This window comes from Geotrypetes seraphini, chromosome 1 (genome assembly GCF_902459505.1).
Source record: "Geotrypetes seraphini chromosome 1, aGeoSer1.1, whole genome shotgun sequence".
Taxonomy (NCBI): Eukaryota; Metazoa; Chordata; class Amphibia; order Gymnophiona; family Dermophiidae; genus Geotrypetes; species Geotrypetes seraphini.
In genome coordinates this window covers 132721847-132740612 of record NC_047084.1, presented here as the reverse complement: position 1 = coordinate 132740612, position 18766 = coordinate 132721847, and the positions used below count along the sequence as shown (strand labels likewise).

The 18766-nt window shown below is 42.9% G+C and overlaps 1 protein-coding gene across 4 annotated transcripts in view; it reads right to left on the bottom strand.

Moving 5' to 3' along the window:
- Positions 1-10869: 10869 nt before the first annotated feature.
- Positions 10870-18766, bottom strand: part of FAT4 (FAT atypical cadherin 4) — a 320456-nt gene continuing 312559 nt past the window's right edge. For all 4 annotated transcript variants that reach the window (XM_033938757.1, XM_033938746.1, XM_033938766.1 and 1 more), the window contains 2 exons: positions 16233-16494; positions 10870-13496 (listed from right to left, as the gene is read on the bottom strand). In XM_033938757.1, coding sequence (XP_033794648.1) covers positions 11626-13496; positions 16233-16494 — 2133 coding nt within the window. In that variant the 3' untranslated portion in view covers positions 10870-11625. The remainder of the gene's footprint in view (positions 13497-16232; positions 16495-18766) is intronic.

Below are 18766 nucleotides of genomic sequence, written 5' to 3'. Positions count from 1 at the left end.
GATGAGGGGAGATAACTGAGCCTATATAATATTGCCTGATGATGGGCTTTGTCCAGCAGGACCTTCTGCCTTTGGGCTGTATCTAAATTTACTAACAAGACTAGGAATAATACCAGAAAATAGAAAAATAATTGGGTGGTGGTGGGTTTTTTTAATAAAAGAAAACTGCTTCTTAAGGTTCCTCAGTTAATAAAAGCTGGATTTCAAGCTTATCGTTAGTTATTTAGCCATGCCTGAACCTTATGTCATCGTGTGTTTTAGTGGCTAAAAACAATTTGCCATTACATTCATTTCTCTGTAATTTTTTTTTTCCAGATCTTGTTGCATAAAGTAAGTGATGCTTTTTTTTCTGTCCTAATTTTCTGTGAATACCTAGCTGGTTGCTTTCCTAGCTGTTTCAGCTAACTAACTAGGTCCATATTTCACCCTGTGTCTGCCCCTCCCCATCCCTAACCTTGCTGGTTACATGTTGGCTATTCAGTAGCAATATCCATGACATCCTGTTTGTCTGTTTCGATTGTAAGCTCTTTGGAGCAGGGACTGTCTTCTTTGTGTCTCTGTACAGCGCTGTGTGCATCTGGTAGCGCTATAGAATAATTCATAGTAGTAGTGTGAAGAGTTTCAGTCTTTGGGAAGCAGAGCTGAGACTGTGATGTCATAATGCCTCATTCCACCAATAAGAGCCAACCTCCTCAGTGATGTCACAATGGCTCGATTGTCCTGTACTCCCCTCTGCCCTCCAACCCAGCCAGCAGATTAACCCTTCCCCTTAACTATATCCATGACATCCTGTTTGTCTGTTTCGATTGTAAGCTCTTTGGAGCAGGGACTGTCTTCTTTGTGTCTCTGTACAGCGCTGCGTATGTCTGGTAGCGCTATTGAAATAATTCATAGTAGTAATAGTAGTAGTAGATCTCACATAGTGGACCTATGCACTAAAAGAAAATAGCACAGGCAACTGGCCTAAATACTGTAATAATAAAAATAATGTAATGGCTTCATTAGGTAGTAACAGTGGATGTACTTAGAGCAATGTTTCCCATCCTTTTTGTGCCTGTGACCCCATGACTATGGCCAAATAAAATTGTGTGAGCCCCCTGGAGATGCTGAATAGTGATGCAGAAGTTGAGATCCCACTAGGTCATGACCCCAAAAGCAGGTTTTGTGATTCCATTTGAGGTCCCGCCCTACACTTTGGGAACCTCTGGCTAAGAGGGAGCAGAGTCAGCTTTCATGTCAGTGGACAGTGTTAACGAGTACCACCAGTTCATCTCAAATTCAAATCTGGATGTCTGCTTCTCAGTGCCAGACTTTACCTATCTGCACTCGTATATTAAAAATAAGCAATCCAACATCAAAAGAATTCTGTCACATTCAAGCACTGTTTCATTAACCAACCATTACACTTCTCCCTCCGTATTCGCTGTGAACCGCAAAGACAGAAAAAACGCGAATAACTTTTTCATATGTTACTTGCTGTTTTCTATTAAAAACCATCGTGAATATGGCGAAACCGCAAATAACATGGTAGGAGAAGGCCTGTTCCTGAAGGAGAGGCAAATCACGGTGAAGAAAGCACCGGGAATTGGCGATTTTCTCTGTAAACACTTGGAATCAGCGATTTCTCTATGCAAGCTGTCATAATTGGGGGGAGGAGCCAGCATGCTAAAAACCGTGAATAATTGAAACTGAAATACTGAGGGAAAAGTGTACTAGTTGCACAGGAAAATATACTATGGGGCTCATTTTCAACAGAAAAATATCAAAAAAATTTGAACGTTTTGTTTGCAAAAACGTCCAAAATGCCATTTTCAAAACACATATTTAGACAGTTTTCTATGCTGTTTGCCTGCAGTGCACCTGAATCTCAAGGGGATATGTTGGGGGCGTGTTTTGGGCAAGATTAGGTGGATTTATGATGTGAACATTTTCCTGCAATAACATAATATTGCAGAAAACACCTTGTTCGAGGCTAGACCAGTTTCAATAATGAACGAGTGCCAAAAGGGTGGCCAAACTGACCAGATGACTACTGAAGGCATGAAAGCATGGCCCTCCTCACTCTCCCAGTGGTCACTGATCCCCTCCCATCCCCCAAAGATGTTAATGAAATAGTATATACCAGCTTGTATGATAGCTCCAGATGTTATGGCCAGTCCTAGAAGAGCATTAGCCTAGTAGTTGGTTCAGTGGACTGCAGAGAAGGGGACCCAGGCTCATATCCCACTTTAACTTGTGGTGGAAAGTATGAGCCCTCTGAAACCCACCAAAAACTACTATACCAACATATAGGAAACACCTGCAGACATAAGGGCTATTGGGGTGGTATACAGTTGAGTACAATAAATTATGGGGGAATTTTGGAGGGTTCTACCTACAATGTAAGGAAGTTATGGTGAGGTATGGACCTGGGACCTATTATGTGAAGTTCACTGCAATGCCCCTTAGGGTGTTCCACTGCTCTGCTGGGATGTCTGTGTGACCAATCTCCTAAGAATACTGGCCCATCTTATGTCCTAATGGTTGGTGTTTGTGCATTTTTCATTTGGACAGGTTTTTTCCCCTCAAAAAATGGAAATGGGTTTTTATATACCACTTAGAGAAGGTGTATTAAACGGTTTACAATCAGGTACTCAAGCATTTTTCCCCTACCTGTCACGTCAGGCTCACAATCTATGCAATGTATCTAGGGCAGTGGAGGATTAAATGACTTGTCCAGGGACACAAGGAGCAGCATGGGATTTGAACCCACAACCTCGGAGTGCTGAGGCTGTAGCTTTACCCACTATGCCACAAAATGGTTCACAAAAATACACACACTCAAGACAAACACATCTAGGAAATGACCATTTTTGAAACAAAAAGAGATCTTCCTGTTTTGAAAATGGTCAAGTTCGCTGCTGGATTTTTGAAAGTTTTCCGCAAAATGTCTAAATTCAGATTTACATCATAATAATAATAATAATATAACAGTTTATATACTGCAGGACCGTGAAGTTCTATGCGGTTTACAATAATTAGAAGATGTTACAGATTGAATGGATTTAACAATGTTCTGCCGGCTAACATTGATTGAAAGATGCTACAAGTTGAGTGGATTTAACAAAGTTAAAAACTAGTGATTAACAACTCAAAGGGATCAGTTATTGTGGGATGAGGTTAGTTGCCTAAGTACTTTAGGAACAGATATGTTTTTAGGCGTTTCCTAAATTCCCCATAAGTAGTAGACGTAAGCAATTGTTCTAGATCTTTACTCCATAATGCTGCCTGGTGTGAGAGGAGATGTTGATGATGTCTTTTGAATTTACATCCTCTAACCGGAGGAGAGACAAAATTTGAGTGTGAACTTCTCTTATGTCTGTTGGCTGAGAAAGATGTCATATCGAAAATGTCCCTCTACATCAAACAAGTCAAGTTGGGGCTCATTTACCCAATTTCTGGATCCCATACCTTTAAAAAGATACTGATAAGATGGAAACAGGAAAGGATTGTCACATTAGCTCTTGGGATTTCTACAGCCAAGAAAGCAGAGTTGCTTAACTGAAGTGGGGGTTCTCCATAGACATAAGGGCAATGTTATTTTCCCTCCTGCACTGATGCTTGTTGAACTAAGACTGGATATTCAATGTCAGGGCATGCATAGCTCTAGGCACTAAACATCCAGGTGAGATTGCCCACTCAGATGTGAACTGGGCACCAGCTGATATCAGACCAGAATCGGTTAATTTGTCGCAAAAAGTTAGGACGGCTCTTTTGGCCTCCTCTATTTATGTGGTTACTTAGCAATTTAGCAGACTAAACATTTCTGCTCTGCCCTAACTCCGCCCGCGGACCACCCATAAGCTAGTTGGTTTCAGCACAGTCAAAGGGGATATTCTGAGCTCTTTAGGGAGAAAACAAATTCAATAAATAAATATTCAGAGGCACCATTGAATGTCGCCGGATAGCCATGCACGATCCTAAGCAGGTCATTTAAGTCACTTTGAATACTTACCCCCTACATTTCTAATATGTATTTTATTGACTTTGGTATTTTAATCAGTTTAGGCATATGAAAATTAAATTTGGACATCTTGGACAATAATTAATAATTCATCATGTTTGTTTATCTTCAAGTTATTGCTGCATTTCATTTCTTGTCTTACCTACAGCACACAGGAAGAGCTGCGGAGTCTACAAAAACTTCCTTGACTATCAAACAGCGATGACGCATAATAAGGAAGGAAAAAGCCTCAACAAGCTCAGACCCTAGAAGGTCGTGAATGGCACATGGACATTTTAGAACGTTTGGATTTGGAGGTTAAGTAAATACAGTTCTGGTTTTACGTAAAATTATACAAAAGAATAAACTTGAGACGTGCTTTGCAAGACAGAGACAAGCTGGCTTTTTATGCTAATGATAGAACCTGAGTAGGCAAACAGAACAACACCTCGCTTTAGGATATATGCAGACAAACAGAAAGGCGTCTTTTCAACCAATGATTGCCAAAACTGGGATCCTTGTTGGGACGACTTGATTTCAATAAAGACTCGATCATTGGTTGAAAAGACGCCTCCCGTTGCCTCTCTAATGATATAACCTGAGCCATTAATGACATTCTACCATCTTGAGTTCATTGAGGATTTTCTTCCTTCATCAGTTTGCGTAAAAACCGCTTACAACTGTGATTTCAAGTGGAGTTGATTCTATTTATGAAGGTTACATTTTATTTGCCATAAGAGTATTTTGGAAGAAGATTATTACTTAGGCCAGATACTGTTTATAGCGCTCTCCATCTTTTTCTCTCGTTATCTGGAAATGGACTTAATCGGAATGCTTGCGGTAATTAGCTAGAGTTTTTTTTATCTGCTCTGTATATTTCTTTATTTTTTTTCTGTCTTTTTTCATGGTTTTTGGCAGCTTTCAGTATTCGGAGCTCCTCATTTCAAGGGTCAAGCTCTGCCTGCATGGAGGAGAAGGCTGAAGTCCCTCTGTGGTACCTGTTAGCCAGCCTGCAGAAACCTTGGTGGAGCTTGGGGTCTGGTCCCCTAGTAGCTTTCTTCACCTACGCCAGAACATCTTTTCTGGTGTCCCTCCTCAATATTGGAATTCGTTAACCACCAATTTTTCTTACACTGCTGTTTTTGGAGAACTTAGCTAGTGGTCTACCGAAAAAGTGGATATTTTGCCGATTCATTTCTACTATTTTTATCTTTATGGCAGTCGATATCCGGCTACAATCCTCTGCTGTTTTTCTTGTAATTAGTTTTGAAGGGTTTATTGATGCTTCTCTTTCCGTGATGCTAACCTACAGACCCTATGATCTCCATCCCTCCTGAAAGATGAATTAAAGAATTATTAATTGCAGTTGCTTTATTTCAAAGGCAAAGTTACACAACTCTGTACAGTTAAGGATTTCCAAACACCTTCCTCCTGTTGAAGGGCTTCTGGCTTTGACTTTGTTTGCAACTCCATCTGCGTCTTGAAATTCAGCACATATATGGAAAATCTGAGTCACTCCTTATGCGGATGATTTGGGCAAAGCTTGCTTCAGAGAGCTCTCAGTTCTAACATATGGAAACACCAGCGCTTATTTAAAACATATTCCATCTTATCAGAAGTAATGCAAACAGGGTGATTAGATTAATGCACGACAAAAGTGCAGCTTTACAACCACATTAAAGCAATGTTGGCAGCCTAACAAAACCCCACATTGTGTATAGTTTTTCTGAAACAAAATAAACCGATTATCTCAGCTTGTTTAACTGGCTTGTTGCGAGTCTCAATGTGTTTGCTGTTTAATATCAAAAGGTTTTGCTCACTAAAGGTTTTATGCATCTTAAAAATGACTGATTGGATCCAGCAATGCCAGCATTAGAAGATAATGTTCCTTAAGAAAACATGCTGCTTCTTGACATATGTTTAATTGAAGCAAGTCCTCCAGGCCGAGACTGTTTATTCTATTTCACGTGTAGTCACTCATTGATTAGAAATCATTACTGCTCCACTCTCCCCTTCTGAGCAGCTTTTCTATTGGCTGGAAGACTGAAATACAGTGGTACCCTGGAATCCGAACTTAATCCGTTCCCAAACTCAGTTCAAGTTCCAAAACGTTCGAGTTCCAAGACAATTTTCCCCATTGAAAATAATAGAAACTGGATTCATCCGTTCCTTGGTCCCACAAACTCAGATTGACAGCACAATAGAATCACTTTGATCTTTTATTTTATTTTTTTCAGTCTAGCCATGAGATTTTGCTACTTTTACATGCAAGCCAAACCCCACGCAGCTACAAGTTGCCCTTTAAAGGCAAGTGACTCCTATTTTTTGTTGTGTTTTGCTCTCTCAGACGGGGGGGAAGGGCAGAAATGAAACAGAGTAGGAAAACCTTGCAATGTGAAAAAGGAAGAAAAATAAGAAACCTTCCCTTCCAAGCAATTTGACAGATTTTCAGCCCGAGAGGTGGAATAAAGGTACATCCCCCCAAAAATAAGGATCAGACATTGGAAGTGCTTCAAAACAAACAAGGAGAACGGAGGGGTGTGTGTGTGTTAGAGATCGCCGGTGCATCTGGGGTGGGGGGTGTTCTGGAGACAGGAGGAGGAGGCATGGCGAGAAGGGGCTGGAGGAGCCCGATCGGCAGCTGCAGCGAGGGCCCCAAACCCAGCAGATCCAGTCTCCCTCTCCACCCCACCCCCCACAAACCTTTTACCTTCCCCACCTCTCCGGAAGCATGGCTTACACAGGAGATCAGAAGGGGCAACTATTACCGGCGAACTAGCATCTGCCACTCCTTCGCCACCCGCAAAACAGCACAGAGGAGCCGGCTTTTCCCCAAGTGTACAGGCGATTGGGAGCTGCTGAGGAGTTTCGCGGAAAGGAAGTAGCGAAATTTGCCGGTTCTCGCTCCTCTGCTGTATTCTGGGTTCTCTCACAAGTCTGGATTCCAAGACAAAATTTACTAAAAAAAAAAAAAAAGTTCGGATTCCAAGTTGTTCGAGTTCTGGGGCGTTCGGATTTTTTTTCTCTTTATTTTTTTTGAGGAATCGTTTCTATATCAACAGCCTGAGCTGTAAATGTAAAAAGAAAACTGAAAAAAAAGTTAAATGTATCAGAAAAGTGTTTTGTGGTTGTCAAGCCCAGTGGCATAGCTAGGACTGAATGGGCTCCTCTAAGGTAGTGGGAACCGGAGGGGTGGGGGAGCCATTCAGAGCTCCAGTAAACAAACCCTGCCTAAAGCAAACACATTCAGACCTATTCGTATAAAAAAAACTTGCCAATAGAAACAGAACTGAGATGCACATTTGCAAAAGCTAAGAAATTCTGAAAAAGAACATTTTCTACCTTTCTTGTCTCTTTGGTCTCCCTTTCCTCCTCCCCTACTCAGAATCTTTGTCCCTTCTCACATTCAGATTTCCCCCTCTTTTCCTTTCCTTCCCCACCCTGGGGACAGCATTTCTCTCCTTTCCCCATTTCCCCCCCCACCCAAGAGACAGCATTTTCCCCTCTCACTCTGAACCCACACTGTTCAGCATCTCTCCTTCCCTCCATTGGTTTAACATCACCCCTTTTTTCTTCACCTAGTCCAACTCTTTCTCTCCACTTCTCGTATCTCTCTTTCCCCCTCCCTTTTGGTCGGGGTCTCTCTTTTTCTTTCTGTCTCTCCACCCCATTTGGTCCAGGTCTGTCACTCTCCCCCAATCCACCCTCCCTCCCCCAATCTACCTCCTCTCCCCCTTGAAAAGGCTGGATTCTCTCTGAAGCCCCTGTCCCCCTGCACAGGTATGGCATCACTTCCTTCCTCTTCCTCCCCCCCAAGAGTCTGGCATCTCTTTCTAGCCCCACACCCCCCCCTACACACACACAGATGCTGTTCCCCTGAAGTCCTCTAACCTCATACCAGTAGCAGCAGCGATGACAACAGTTTCCTGCCAGCCTGGTACTGCCCACAGTAAGTTACATCAGAAGTGGGTATCAGAAAAGGAAAGGCCCTGATGGGGCCAGCCAGAGACTAGCTGTTTTCAATGCTGCTACTGGTGCCAGTTTGAAGGGCAAAGGGGAGAGCGCTGGGAGGGGGCGATCAGAGAGAGAAGCTGGACCTGCAGATGGGGAGTGGGGAGGAAGGAGAGAGGAAGAGAAAGAGAATGTTTTAATGTATAGTGCCACATACGACTGATGACGCTATAGAAATAAATAGTAGTAACAGGAGAGAGAGAGAGAAAGACTCTGGACAGCAGGTGAGGGGTAGAAGGGGAGAGAGAATTGCTGGACAGTCAGTGCAACAGCAGATAGCCCTAAGCTTTTTGCGGGAGATGCTCAGTAGGAACTCTGTCCCTGAAACTATACCATATCTTGTTTTTAGTCTAACAAACGGTGTAAAATGGTGTATTGAGGGGGGAAGTTATCAAACTGTGTTAGGGCAATAACTCATATTTACCTCTTAACACAATTAATACAGTTAAAAAAAAGAATACATGTACTTCGACTCTTCTGGATTTTCCAGGAAACTCTACTCCTGTCTACCTCTCCTCAAGTCCTGCTTCTCACTCCTTGACAGCATGAAAAAAAATCTTTAGTGATGCTGCCGAAGAAGATACCGTACCATGAAACTGAGGGGCAAAAAGTGCACATTATATGGCCAAGGGCTCCCAAAGGATGGCTTCTATCTCAAATGATCAAGAAATGGGCATCAGGGCTAAAACCTGGCACTAAGAAATCAGGGCTAGAAGCTAAGGTAGAAGGGGGATAGATTCCCAGAGAGTGGTGGAAATCTGGAACGCTCTTCCGGAGTCTGTCATAGGGGAAAACACCCTCCAGGGATTCAAAACAAAATTAGACAAGTTCCTGCTGAATCAGAACGTACGCAGGTGAGGCTGGACTCATTTAGAGCACTGGTCTTTGACCTAAGGGCTGCTGCATGAGCGGAGTGCTGGGCACGATGGACCACTGGTCTGACCCTGCAGCGGCAATTCTTATGTTCTTAATAATTTATTCAATTTTCTATACCGTTCTCCCAGGGGAGCTCAGAATGGTTTACATGAATTTATTAAGTGTGAGATAAAGGGCTGTGAAGTGCAAGGATGGAGGACTGAGTAGAGAATGACACGGTGGCGGTTACCCGCAGCTAGCTGCGTTTAGCCGCGGGTAACCGGCCAAAACGATGACCAAAAAAAATGGTCACCGCAAGTTCGGGGACAAGGCAATTCACCGCCCCGTGGGGCGGTGAATGGTAGCACAGGGCGGTGAACCATCTGGAACGTGCGGTGAACCATCTGGAACGCGCGGTGAACGAGCAGCAGCCCACTCTCTCCCGCCGGCCGGCCGATCATGCATCTCCCTCCCTCCCTTTTTTTCCCTTACCTTTTCTTGTTAAAACGCGCGTTTTCTATAAGGCTAGGAGCTGTAGTATAGCCGGAGCCTTGAAGTCAAGTCGCGTTGCACACTGGAAAAAGTCTCCTCCGACGCAACTTCCTGTTTCCGGTTGCATCGGAGGAGACTTTTCTAGCCGGCAACCCGATGCGACTTCAAGGCTCCGGCTGTACTACAGCTCCTAGCCTTATAGAAAACGCGCGTTTTAACAAGAAAAGGTAAGGGAAAAGAAGGGAGGGATGGAAATGCACGGCTGGCCGGTGGGAGGGAGCTGCTGGACCGCATGAAGGGTGCTGAGGGTGGGGGGATGGAGAGGAGAAGACGCTGAAGACAGGGATGGGGCCGGGGCGATGAAAGAGACAACGGGGCGGTGAAGGGGACGGCAGAGATGGGGACGGGGTGGTGAAAGGGACAGCGAGGACGGGGCGGTGCAGAGGATGGTGGTGCAGGGACGGGGCGGTGACGGGGACATAATTTTTCCCCGTGTCATTCTCTAGGACTGAGACATCAAAGAGAATAAGAGGAGGAAAATGAAGGACTCCAGGCAAGAAGAAAGTAAGACGATGACAAGGGAGTGAAGCATATAAGGGAGAAGATGGACTGGGGTGGGGTGAGGAGAAATGTGGCAAGCCTAGAGGTGAAAAAAAGAACATGAAGGGAAGATGGAGAACTGAAATTTGGGGACAAGCAAAGTGCAGTGCGGGGAGGTGCAGATGATGTCATAGAGAAGATTATGGGGGGAGGGGGGTGTTTAAAGAAGAGAAGAGTGAGAGAAAGCTGATATTGAGACCGTGGGAAGAAGGCCGGTGCTAAGCCTGGATATTCAATGCTGGGCCATTTTCAATGACTAGCAGAGAATATCTGGTCTATTAGTTGATTTTAAACTAAATTATAGTTGGTCAAAGATAGACCAGGTATTTCCACGGCACTGCGCGTATAATCGGCAGCTATTGTGCGATTTAGCTGCTAACTACTAATATGCACTAATAGCCAGTTATCTCCTGCAGAATATTAGTGGTTTGCTGACCAAACGCTTTTTAATCGGCAGAAGCCATTTGAGGCCAATTACATAGCACTGAATATCAGATTTATAAGCCTAGAACAGGATCGTATAACCCTTCCATGACCAACACTAAGGAAAATAAATGTGCACACAACATTTTAAATAAATATTTTAATTCTATTATTGGCATTTAGACAGAGAAAGCATACAAGTATATTACAGCTGTATCAAAATGCGAAAAATATGAATGTTACATAAGTAACAAATGTAAAAAACCCATATTTTTCTTACTTTCCCTGAAAGTAAGAAAACTATTTAGCATAGGAAAATATCATTTTCAAAAACACAGCTTCGGTAAAAAAAAACAACAAAAAAAAACTGTTCAAAATTTTTTACACAGTACAAAAGAACTTCCAGCTTTGCATGTAACGACGAGGATGGCAAACTCATTCTTATGGGAAGGAGGGTTAACGGTGACACACGTGGATCTATTCTGTCAGTTTACTTCTGTTTTCACCTGTTCAGCATGCCCAGAATTCTAGTATGCAGCCCAATTTGCACAATAAATAATATGTATTCAAGAAATACAGATAAAGTCAAAATGCTGCATCAAAGTTGACTAGGCAGTGCTGTCCTCACAATTTCGAATTACATTCCAGTTGGAAGCAAAGGGCGCAGGCTATAGAAAAAACATCTCTTAAGGACTGGACTAGCTTTTACAAATATTGTTAAGCATTTCCAAATATACTGTCTGGCTTCATTCTCTTAGCACCTTTTTCTTGGACAAAAATTCCAAGCACTGTCTTTTCTTACAGTACAAACTAAATTAAGTCCCAGTGACTTTAATTCTGGATTCCTTGATTGAAAAATTGCCAAATACCTCTTTAAAAAATACAAATTCAAATCCAACAGGAATCTGCACTGCTAAACAAAATATTCGACATATAAAAGACAATCCTTCCTCTTCCTCCTCTACAAAAATTCATGAGTTCTTTTTTTATTCATTTAACAATCGCTAATTGACCAGTTGTAATTAGAAAACACTTTTCAAAGGCCACATGCTGAATGTCTAGTTTTAACGTGAAATGCATGCACACGTGCATTTGTCCAAGCAGAGTTAAATTATAGAATTCTTTTGAGTCCATTTCAGCAGCATAATGGTTATTATTTTAAACGGTCTTTTCCAACCATCAGTTCAGACTGGCCTGACGCTCAAATGCTGACTTCAGTAACATGTCAACATACAATGGTTGGACTATTTTGTCAACACTATCTACATATACTGTTTGGGTTCTCCATCTTTTGGAATGGACTGGACTGTACCACTTTTGCTTGCTTCGTTTGCTGCTGTTTTCTCTGGGAGTGATGCCAAATCTTTAAAAACATCCACATAGTGCCCAAAACCAGGCCCCCAGTTCAACAGGCTGTCCCAGTTGAAATTTCCAGTTGACTGTCCAAGCTTCAACGGCAATGAGTTCTCAGCAACAAGCATAGCTGCAGCTGACTGCATGCCCACGGGCCCTCCCTCAGCTCTGCGGCTGCTGTACCGCCTAGGTTTCAACCTCGCTCCATAATTGTCTTCGTCGTCAGCATCTGACTCATTGACTTGAGATAATTTGGGCATTCTAGAGGAGTACACCATGGGTTTATCCCTGTCATATTCCATTTCTGAGCATGTAAAGGACTCATGGGAGTCACTATCGGATGAAGATTCTGGAGCTGGGATGCCGTCAGCTGGATTTCTTACTCTTGAGAGGGGCCTAGTGCAGTCCTCTTCTGAGGAAGACCTTCCATGATCAGCACTACATATGCTTGGATTTCTAGGACGAGGGGTGTTAAGTCTTTCAACCTCTTCTATGGAGAGTCCAACTGGCGGTCCCGTTTCCAAACTTAACTGCCCGATGGGTTGTTTTAAGCGACTTCCTGGTCTTGAGCCGTGACCTGCTGCCATGGTCTGAGGGCTTTTACTTCTCCTGCCAAGTCGAGTGGCATAGTTAAAGATACCAGGCTGGCAGGCATCGCTGTGTATCTCCAAGGGATTACTTTCTCTTCTAGGCAAATGCAGTTCCCTGGCTGGACTGTTTCTGTAGAAAGTGGAAGATTTGGAAAAAGGAGCAGGGCTGTGCCGAGACAGAGGATTAGGAGTTGGACATGTGGAGTGGCTCAAGGAAGTTGTTCTTATCCCTTGACTGTATGACGGCTGGTAAGTTAAGCTGCTGCTTCCCAGTGGCATGGAAGACTGCCTTGCAAAGCCAAGCGGACTATGTCTCTGGATAGAGAATTTAGGAGTGTGGCTCCGGAACTGTTTGTAATGCTGAATGATGTCTGCATCTGAAGGTGCAATACTACTGGCATTTTCTATGTCATAATGCTCTATCTCTGGCTCAGGAGCAGCTAGCGGGGCACTGGGTATTATCTCTGTGTTACGTGGTATATCTGTCTCATCATAGATTAGGTAAGGGTTTTCTCTTTCAATGATATCAGGTTTAGGGTTTCCTTCCGGCTGCTTTCTTACAGTCAAATCATCACCATAAGGTGGGATATTGTCAGGATCATCAAACGCAACATTTTCACTCCCCTTTTTTTTCTTTTCTTTGGGCTTCTTTTCACCTTTTGGCACGGCCATCTTCTTCTTTCGACACTGGTTGCACAGGATCAGACTGAGGACCAGCAGAGCCAGAATTGTTGCGCAGCTGCCAACAATAGTGGGAACAGCCCAGAGGGGCAGAACGAGTTCCTCCTTGTGTGGGTTCAGGATGCATGCGTGTCCTCCATGGATTCCACTCTTGCAAGTGTGACCCTGTGGACACAGTATTCCAAGGCAAACTAGCACTGTTTCGCATGTTTTTCCTGTGTGTGATTCTGGGCAAGTGCAGGTGAATCCGGAATGTAAACCTGGCTCACAGCTACCACCATTCTGGCAAGGGCTGGAGGCGCAGTCTCCTGGAGGGACACACTTGAACGCATACCACTGGTTAATGCACATTAATTCTCCCCAGCAAGGGTTGCTAGAGCAAATATTAGGACCTCGACATCCAATCTTAACTGATGGATCCATCTTGGAGATATTGAAAAGGCTGTGCTTTCCACTGAAAGGAAGGCTTTCTTTGTTGTAATTCACATAGGCAATGCAGCCATCGAATCCTGGAAAAGTAAAGATAAAGAACCATGACTTCAAGTTTAAAAGTCAGATACGACAATTAACCAAAGGCTAGCATTGCTACAATACTTGTGACTAAGCTGGAACACACTAATACTGTTGTCTACCACAAAGCCCTTGCACGGATTTTTCCCCCTATGCTAAGACCAATTTTACTGGAGCTGTAAAATGTTCTGGCCATTTAAAAGGGAGCACTTACCGACACCTATTTTATAAGCAGTAAAGGGCTCATGTGGCAATTTTTTGCTAACCGTTTAGCAGGCTAATTAAGAGCAGTAGAGCCCACTCTTCGCCTCATGCTACTTCCTTTCCCTCCACAAAATTACTGATATTATTTAGCCCTAATGTGTGCTAATGGTGTTACTGCAAATGCCTTTTTGAGGACTAACCATTTTTCCCAGAGACAGAAAGCGAGTAATTATGTAAGAGCCTTAATAAAACATCCTCTGTGAAAGTTCCCACGTCATTTCTGACGGCATGTATTTTATAACATATGGCGGTGGAAAACAGTGCCTGATCTTAAAGATCTCCCATATGAAGAACGTTTGAGCAGGTTGCGCTTCTATTCTCTCGAAGAGCGCAGAGAAAGGGGGGACATGATAGAAACATTCAAATACATCACGGGCCGCATTGAGGTGGAGGAAGAAATTTTTTTCTTACGGGTCCCACGGCGACAAGAGGGCATCCGCTAAAACTCATGTACTAAAGTATGAATTAAAGCTTGTCCATATCGTCTCCATCATGCGCAATGTGTATCTATTCGAAAAAAACCCGCTTCAATTAGTCCCTGGGATTCTACAAAGGGGTCTGTATTTTCAAGGTTTTCTTCCATTATGGGAGTCATTTTAAGAAAGGCAGTGCCTCCAAAATGGGTTAGTTTTGTATGTACTCCCTTGGATGCGTGGGCAACGAAATTGGCTAACAAGCCCATTAAAGTCAATAATTGGGCGCCAACCAGTTGGGATTTACATATGCACCCAAATCCCATAGCATATAACCCCGAAGGGGGGTGGCTCAGGGGTGTTCCAGAAATGCATGCCCAAATCAGGCCCCAGGAATTAGACATGCAAATCTAGGTGCAAGTCCAAAAAAGGGGCAGGAAATGGGCGAATCATGGGGGACATTTTTACAACAGTGATCAATGCTGTATTCTGTATTAGAGAAATCCATTACCAGTAGATTAAGCTCAGTTGCTGGGTCAATTAATCAAGTGTTGGGCAAATGCTCTATTCAGATTTCAGCTTTCATACAAATTAGTCAAAAACATTTTTCAAGCAGCCTGTGAATAAGCACAGAATGGAAGAATGATCAGTAGGAAATGTGACTATTGACTGGACTGGGTGAAGTTTGGCAACTGGTCTACATTCCTTCATGGGAGGAAGGATGAGTTTTCACTACAGGAAAACATCTGCAACTAAGAATCCTTGCTAACAAACACCTAGGGGCAAAGCTAGATTAAGCTCAAAATATTTAGCTTCATCTGTGATTGTTTTCTTTTATATGGGAAGTATCGGGATACAAAAATCCTTCCTTTTTCAGGAAGATTACTGATTTGCCATGAAGCTGCAAGACTCAAGGATTCGGTGACTCTTTTGAAAGCCAAGCAAATAAATGTTTCAGCAGTTGGCAGTTCATTGGTTTCTCACACAACTTCAATTTTAAGCCCCCTCCGCGTTAGGGTTTTTTTTTATCACCGGACGCTGCGGTAAAAGCTCCAATGCTCATAGGAACTCTACGAGCGTCAGAGCTTTTACCGCAGCAACTGGTGATAAAAAAAACCCTACCGTGAAGAGAACCTAAAACTGGTATGTAGACTAACAACACTTAGGCTGAGCTTGTAATGAAAAACAAGCTCAAAGACTACAAAGGCTGAAAGCTAAGCCCTAAGGTAAGCGGACCACATGGAATTCCCACCAAGTAGCAAGAAATTGTGCATCTGATTCCACCTATTCTTGGTTGTTTTAAATATATTAATCTATTTTTTCTAAATCTTTTAGGACTCCATAAGACCCCTGAGGAAGGCATTTTTATTTTGCCAAAACACGGCCCCTGTTGGGTCATTTGTCTTTTATACATTATTTGGTTTTTATCTTGTGACTGTAAACATCCTTTGTGGATTGTTTTTAAGTTATTTGGAGACTTATTAAACTACAAACTGGTACATCTGATCTTCTGTTCCACAATCTTTTTCTTGTTTTGTTGCTCCAAATAAAACTATCCCCCAATTTCCAGTCTACATTCTTTTTAATTTTTCTCATTGAAGAATTACATATTTTATACCGTATTTGCTTTTTATTTTTCCACTTTTATATTCAGCATAAAAACTTTCAGCACAGTTCAAGACCAGAAATTCCATCTTGATGACAAAGAATTCTGAGCAAAATATTGTCATCTCTGCTAAATCATAATCATTAGAACACATATTCTAATTCAAGATTCACAAACAAATCACAGGTATTTAAAAAAACCCTTAATGTAGCTGGATATGGAATAATTTTATAAGGCAAACAGGTGCTTTTAAGATACAGGCTTCTGGGGATGCCTTAGGCTCCTTCAATAGCCTACTACATCTGATGCTTTTAAAAAATATTAATTTTTTTTGAACGGTAACAATGTTTCTTTTTCTAAGGATTTTCTTTCTTTTCTTGAGTTTCTACTGCAAAGCCTCTTTATTTATACCATCCTCTTGTATTCCGAATAAATGTTAAAACAACCTTTACCTGAATCAGTGCTATGAGCAGTCTGCCCTGGTGGGATTCCTCCAAGGGAGATGGTAAGAACATTGAGGCCTCCAAAGTCTTGTGTGACATGGACAATGTCTCTGCTGTAGGTCCTGTCCACGGATAACTTGGTAGTAGACCCATTTTTTTCCATCAGAAGAGAATGCCACTGGCCATCTGCTACGTAAACCTCTGGGACATTCCTCTCCACTTTTCCAGCAATACCTGCATCAGATATGTAATGCAGTTTCCCACTCTTTACCTATAAAAAAAAATGAATTATAACAGTAAAATGCTAAAAAAAAAACTATCCCTATTAATTTAAACCTATTTTCATCCAGAAATTCCCATGATTTCCAAAGCTGAAAACTGGTTTCAACTCTTTTCAGCCTTATTTTAGACCCTCTGGAAGTAGGAATTTCTAACTAGTGTGTTGGGTTATTAGCAGAGAGAGATAGAGGTCAACCAGTGCTACAGCCATCACAAAGAGGGGGAAGGCCTGTACTGCAGCTGCCCATGGAAAAGTCCTCTTTCATGACCTCCACTTTAGCGCCCCTAGCTGGCAGGATGTATCTGTGAGTTCTCATTTGCTTTTGCTACCTCCTTTGCAATTGGAACCATAGGGCCCCATGGTCTAAAGAGACCCACTAGCCCTATGTGGTTCTACATATAGAAGGAAATCCATAGAGGAGATCTGACTCAGGGGCTTCATGGTAAAATAACATTATTCGCCGACGACGCTAAACTATGCAATATAGTAAGGGAATGTACTTTACAGGAGAGTATGGCACAGGACCTGCTTACATTGGAAAGATGGTCCTCGACCTGGCAGTTGGGCTTTAACGCTGGGAAATGTAAGGTTATGCACCTCGGTAGCGGTAATCCATGCAGAAATTACACCTTGAATGGAGAAACTTTAACTTGTACTTCGGCGGAACGAGACCTAGGAGTAATCATCAGTGCAGACATGAAAACTGCCAATCAAGTGGAGAAGGCTTCATCTAAAGCAAGGCAGATGATGGGATGTATCAGTAGAAGCTTTGTCAGCAAGAAGCCTGAAGTCATAATGCCATTGTACAGAACCATGGTGAGACCTCATCTGGAATACTGTGTACAATTCTGGAGGCCACATTACCGTAAAGATGTGCTTAGAGTCGAGTCGGTTCAACGGATGGCCACCAGGAGGATCTCGGGTCTCAAAGGTCTCTCGTACGAGGAGAGACTAAACAAACTACAGCTCTACACTCTAGAAGAACGTAGGGAGAGGAGAGCCATGATTGAGACATTTAAATACATCACAGGACGTATCGAGGTGGAAGATGATATCTTCTTTCTCAGGGGACCCTCTGCCACTAGAGGGCATGCGCTCAAACTCAGAGGCGGGAAATTTCATAGCGACATCAGGAAGTATTTCTTCACAGAAAGAGTGGTTGACCGTTGGAATGAGCTTCCAGCGCAGGTGATCGAGGCCAGCAGCGTGCTGGACTTTAAGAATAAATGGGATACCTATGTGGGATCCCTACGAGGGTCGAACTGGAATATCGGTCGCTAGGTATAGACTTAATAGGATGGGTCAGTAGGGTGGGCAGACTTGATGGGCTATAGCCCTTTTCTGCCGTCATCTTCTATGTTTCTATAGATACTGCTTAGAAACATAGAAAGTGACGGCAGAAAAAGGCCGAGGCCCATCGAGTCTGCCCACTCCACTGAACCACCCCCCTAGTTAATCGCTCTCTGATGACCAATACCAGTTGTTTCAGTTGTGCTCCTTTAATGGTGGATAATAGCCTTCTGCTGGTGCTGGTTCTCGCTGTGAGCGTGTTCCAATCTGCATTGGGCATGTTGAAGTCCCCTAGCAGTACAGTGTCCCCCCTTAAAGTGATATTCTCTATGTCTTGGATTAATTCTATGTCTTTGTTTTCCAGCTGTCTTGGTGGTCTGTATATTACACCAAGATACAGACACTTATCTTTGCCTCTGGCTAGGTTTACCCAGAGGGATTCCCCGGTGTACTTGACCTCCGTGATTCTCGTAGTTTTAATGTCCTCCCTAGTGTATAGCGCTACCCCTCCTCCTAACTTGCCCTCCCTGTCTTGACGAAGTAAGTTGTAACCCGGTATAGCCATATCCCACCCATGAGAGTCCGTGAACCAACTTTCGGAAATCGCCACCACATCTAGGTCAGCATTTATTATTTCGATCTCCAGTTCCAGAATTTTATTGCCTAAACTTTTATTGCTTGCCCATCTCCTGCTGGCTGCATGCTGAAGGATAGGGATGATATGGGGAAAAGGAGAACATAACTTTTGGTGGTGCTTCAGAACATTTGGGGACCTAATTTGATGCATGTAGACCACATGGCATTCCTGTGTCTATGGCTTTCCCTTTCCTTCCCTAATTTTTATATCTTGATTTGCATTTCGTAAACTTGCTTTGACCTGTCATCGGATTAGGTGCTATATCAAGTTTATTAAATTTTGATTAAACGCAAATCCAAGATTTCTAAGCGTTTTACAAATCTGCAATAACTAATC